This window comes from Colobus angolensis, unplaced genomic scaffold, assembly GCF_000951035.1.
Source record: "Colobus angolensis palliatus isolate OR3802 unplaced genomic scaffold, Cang.pa_1.0 Scaffold22, whole genome shotgun sequence".
Lineage (NCBI taxonomy): Eukaryota > Metazoa > Chordata > Mammalia > Primates > Cercopithecidae > Colobus > Colobus angolensis.
The window spans coordinates 3,722,081-3,726,445 of NW_012115377.1; the positions used below are offsets into that span (position 1 = coordinate 3,722,081).

Genomic DNA, 4,365 nt, shown 5'->3' on the forward strand with positions numbered 1-4,365 from the left:
AGTCGGGCGCAGGGATGGGGCGGGGCCACGCTGGGGCGGGGACAAAGGAGACCAGCGCAGGGATGGGGCGGGGACACTCTGGGGGCGGGGACAGGAGTCTAGCGTACGGACGGGGCGTGGCCACGCTGGGAGCGGAGACGGGACCTGTGCTGGGATGGGGCGTGGTCACGCTGGGAGGTGGTTACAGCTCAGTCGAGCGTGGGGACGTGGCCAGGTGGGGGTGGGGCCAGGGAGTTGGGAGTGGGTTTGGGGTGCGATTACGCTGGCAGCAATTACAGTGCGGTAGAGCGTGGCAGTTGGGATTGGGGCGTGGTCAGGTCGTCGAGCGCATGGATGGGGCGGGACCAAGCTTGGGGCGGGGTCCGAGGAGTCAAGCGCACAGATGGGTTGGGGCCATGCTGTGGGGCAGGGGGCCGGGGAAGTCGTTTAGAGATGGCAGAACCAGGCTGTGAGCGGAGATAGGGGAGACACACATGCTGGGATGGGGCAGGGCCTTGTTGGGGTCGGTAGCTACAGCAGGGATTTGGGAGCCGGGCTATGGTGGGAGCTAGGCTGAAACTCAGGCTGTGGGAGGGGTGGGACCTGGGGGATGAGGACACTGGGGTCAGGGAGAGCACTTCTGCGATCTGGGACCAAGGTTAGGGTCAGAAACGGATGTGGAACCAGATGATGTTGAGAGAGACAGGACACTTGGGTGGGGTCAAGTTGTGGGGAGACTCAGCCAATTGAATATTGGGGCCGGGCCAGCATTGGGGACCTGAAATTGTAGCCTCAGGGTGAGTACTAAGGGCTGAGGTCACACCTAGGTAGGGCCATGGTTGGGGACTAGGGGAGTTTGAGTTGAGGGCAGGGTCGAAAGTCACATTAGGGACACCAGCCCCTTTCCCTGTTTTCTGCCCCTCCATGCCTCCATTTCCTTGTTCCCTCTGGGAGCTCCCAGGCTTGACCAAGCTCTCTGTGCAGGCCATCCACGGCTTCCGAGAGACAGAGAAGTCGCGCTGGTCAGAAGCCAGCCGGGCCATCCTGCAGCGCGTGCAGGCGGCTGCCTTTGGCCCCGGCCAGACCCTGCTCTCCTCGGTGCACGTGCTGGACCTGGAAGCCCGCGGCTACATCAAGCCCCACGTGGACAGCATCAAGGTGGGCACAGGCCTACGCCTTGGCACTCCCAGCCAGGGGATAGGAGGCCAGACCAGAGCCTGACCCATCCCCACACCCCTTTTGCAGTTCTGCGGGGCCACCATCGCTGGCCTGTCTCTCCTGTCTCCCAGCGTTATGCGGCTGGTGCACACCCAGGAGCCGGGGGAGTGGCTGGAACTCTTGCTGGAGCCGGGCTCCCTCTACATCCTTAGGTACCTCCAGCCCTCCCCAAAGAAGCCTTTACCCCAGGGCCTGTGTGGGAGGCAGCAGGGGGCTGGAATCCAGATCTGCCTGGAGCAGGGGCTGCCCTCCTTGCACCCAGTCACAGCCTGTTTCCTCCTGCAGGGGCTCAGCCCGTTATGACTTCTCCCATGAGATCCTTCGGGACGAAGAGTCCTTCTTTGGGGAGCGCCGGATTCCCCGGGGCCGGCGCATCTCTGTGATCTGCCGCTCCCTCCCTGAGGGCATGGGGCCAGGGGAGTCTGGACAGCCGCCCGCAGCCTGCTGACCCCCAGCTTTCTACAGACACTGGATTTGTGAATAAAGTTGGGAAATGGACAGCCTAACTGGGACATTGCAGTGGCTGCTTGCTGGGGCTGGGATCTGCAGGGGAACCCAGGATGTCACTGGCCCACAGGGAGCTCCAGGTGTGGCTGGCTGGACACACGGTCAAGGTCACACGGCCGGGAGAGTGGTGTCCTTTATTGCATTCATTGCTGGTCGCCCCCGCCCACTCCCATCCTTGTTGTCTCTGCATCCAGGTCTCCAATAAATAAGTCAGCTGAGCTCCCCCAGCACTGCAGCTCCTGGGTGCCAGGCCGGGCACTCTCAGCCACCACAGCCGCAGGCAGCCGCCGAGAGCTGGGGCAGCCTCTGCCAGCGGTGGCGGTCATCAAGAAAGGCCACGTCGGTGTAGCGAGTGGGCCAGCAGCAGGGCCCGCCGTGGGCTCGGCCCTGGTCCTGCAGCCGGGCCAGTGCCAGGCCGTGCTGGGTGCGGGCACCATGGGGGCAGCTGCCGGCACAGTAGCGGAAGATGACCTTCTCCTCTGAGGCGTAGCCCAGGCCCAGCTCTGCCACCGATAGGGTCAGGCTCCACAGCTGGCATGGACCGGACGGGGCTCGGCGCAGGCGGGCAAGGGGGCGGTGGGTGCCTGTGGGAGAGAAGGGTGCTGACAGTGAGCAGGGTCAGGGCTGGGGGAAGTTGGGAAGTCACAGAGGGTTCCTGGGGGTCCTTACCCAGCCAGGTCCCTCCAGCCTTTGCCACCTGCTCAGACGAGAACTCTCCATCGGCCACCGGAGCCCCACGGGCATCAGGGCCCCAGCCCTGTCCCAGCTGCAGGGACAGAAGCAGCAGAGAGCCCAGCAGGACCTTCCCCACAGCCATTGTGACGGGCAGGTCCTGAGGGTGGGAGCTGTGCCCCGAATTTATGCCCTGCCTGGGCTGGGAGCTAACCTCTTCACTACCGGCCGCTGCAGCCCGGAGGCCCCACGTCTGCACCAGCCCATCTCCTGCACCCTGGGATCCAGGCATCTCCTGCCCCGCACCCCACCCTTCTAAGAGTTAAGGGCTCACCCCCAGCCTACCCCACCCCGACATTCCACACACCCATTTCCTACGCCCCAGACACCCCCTGATTTACGAGTGCTGTGCTGGCGGCCAGGGCAGGCAACTGGTGTTCCCCCGACCTGCTGCCTAGAGCGGAAGTTGGGGGGCTTCGTGGGACCCCATTGAGGTCCCTCCCCACTAAGTCAGGGTGCTGGGGCTCAGGAGCCCCCACATGTACCGTGTGCCAGGCGGGGCGTATGTGAGTGATAGGAAAGGTGGCTTGGCAGGAGAGCGAGTCCACGGGAACCCTCCGTGGTGGCTCCCGCCTGGAGGATTAGGACATCATGCCCCTGTCTCCGGGCCTGGCTGAGCCAGCATCAAAACAGGAAAAGGGAGAGGCCTGGGGACAGCCAAGGGTGGGGACACAAGGGGACAGGGACGCCTGTCTCGGGAAGGCCAACCTGAGAGCCCCGTAACTGCAGCCCCATCCTGGGATCTGAGCGTGTCAGAGCCCCTGGGGTGATGGAGGCCGTCCAGGTCATGGTAATGTCTAGCATGATGCAGCCAGTGAGAATAAGGGCTCTCCAGGCTTCCATACCCAGCCCTGTGTGAGCCCAGTCCCCTTCCCGGTACAGGGGAGCTGCTCAGAACCCGTCCTAGTCAGCCTGGTGAGGAAAGAGATGGGTACTTACAGAGTGTAAGGCAGTACCCGTAGCTTTGAATGCAAAAACAAGCAAACAGCTTGTGATTGTCCGAAGGGGTACTTGACCCTAAGCACCCACAAGATTGGTGAAAATCAGAAAACTCTCACACACAGCCCGCATGTGACCCAGGCGCGCCCGTGTGCTGTTGGTGGGGGTGTAAATTGCTAGCAGCTCTTTGGATGAGCAGCTGCTACTGGGGAATTGTAAATTACACCCTCTGCCCCAGGAGCCCTGTTTGCGGGGTTCCTCCCACACAGGCCAGTGAAACAGCCGGCACAGGGACATCTGATGCCTTCTTCGTATTAGGAAAGACTGGAAGTGACCACAACTCCATCCACGGGGGATTGCTTCAATGATGATGTTGTGGTTTTTCTTCCTGAAGTGCTTATTGAGATAATTTTCAGATGGAAAGAAAAGCCTGGGCTTGGCATGGGTGGCTCACCCCTCGGGAGGCTGAGGCGGATGAATCACCTGAGATTGGGAGTTTGAGACCAGCTTGACCAACATGGTGAAACCCATCTCTACTAAAAATTTAACAAAAATTAGCCGGGCATGGTGGTGGGCACTGTAATCCCAGCTACTTGGGAGGCAGAGACAGCAGAATTGCTTGAACCTGAGAGGTGGTGGTTGCAGTGAGTTGAGATTGTGCCATTGCACTCAAGCCTGTTCGACAGAGTGAGACTCTGTCTCAAAAAAGCCTGGCTGGGCCCAGTGGCTCACACCTGTAATCCCAGCACTTTGGGAGGTTGAGGTGGGAGGATCATTTGAGGTCGGGAGTTCGAGACCAGCCAGGCCAACATGGTGAATCCCCATCTCTAATGAAAATACAAAAATTAGGCCGGGCGCAGTGGCTCAAGCCTGTAATCCCAGTACTTTAGGAAGCCGAGACAGGCGGATCACGAGGTCAGGAGATCGAGACCACCCTGGCTAACACGGTGAAACCCCGTCTCTACTAAAAAATACAAAAAAACTAGCCAG

General features: G+C 61.0%; 2 protein-coding genes across 2 annotated transcripts in view; one reads left to right on the forward strand and one right to left on the reverse strand.

Moving 5' to 3' along the window:
* The window catches only part of ALKBH7 (alkB, alkylation repair homolog 7 (E. coli)), a 2,595-nt gene extending 676 nt beyond the window's left edge, over window positions 1–1,919 (forward strand). Inside the window, exons 2-4 of the mRNA XM_011943527.1 lie at window positions 964–1,137; window positions 1,225–1,349; window positions 1,483–1,919. Of these exons, the coding sequence (XP_011798917.1) occupies window positions 964–1,137; window positions 1,225–1,349; window positions 1,483–1,645 (462 nt within the window). The 3' untranslated portion in view covers window positions 1,646–1,919. The remainder of the gene's footprint in view (window positions 1–963; window positions 1,138–1,224; window positions 1,350–1,482) is intronic.
* Window positions 1,920–1,965: 46 nt separating this feature from the next.
* On the reverse strand, window positions 1,966–3,270 carry PSPN (persephin). The gene is made up of 2 exons (XM_011943526.1): window positions 2,374–3,270; window positions 1,966–2,288 (listed from the first exon to the last, which is right to left on the reverse strand). The coding sequence occupies exons 1-2, from the start codon at window positions 2,666–2,668 to the stop codon at window positions 1,966–1,968; spliced, it is 618 nt and encodes a 205-aa protein (XP_011798916.1). The 5' UTR covers window positions 2,669–3,270.
* Between the last annotated feature and the right edge of the window lie 1,095 nt (window positions 3,271–4,365).

Coding starts and splice junctions, on each gene's coding strand:
- PSPN (XM_011943526.1), bottom strand. CDS start 2,668: ATGCCTGGATCCCAGGGTGCAGGAGATGGGCTGGTGCAGACGTGGGGC. Junction 2,289..2,373: donor GGCTGGAGGGACCTGGCTGG/GTAAGGACCCCC, acceptor TCTCTCCCACAG/GCACCCACCGCCCCCTTGCC.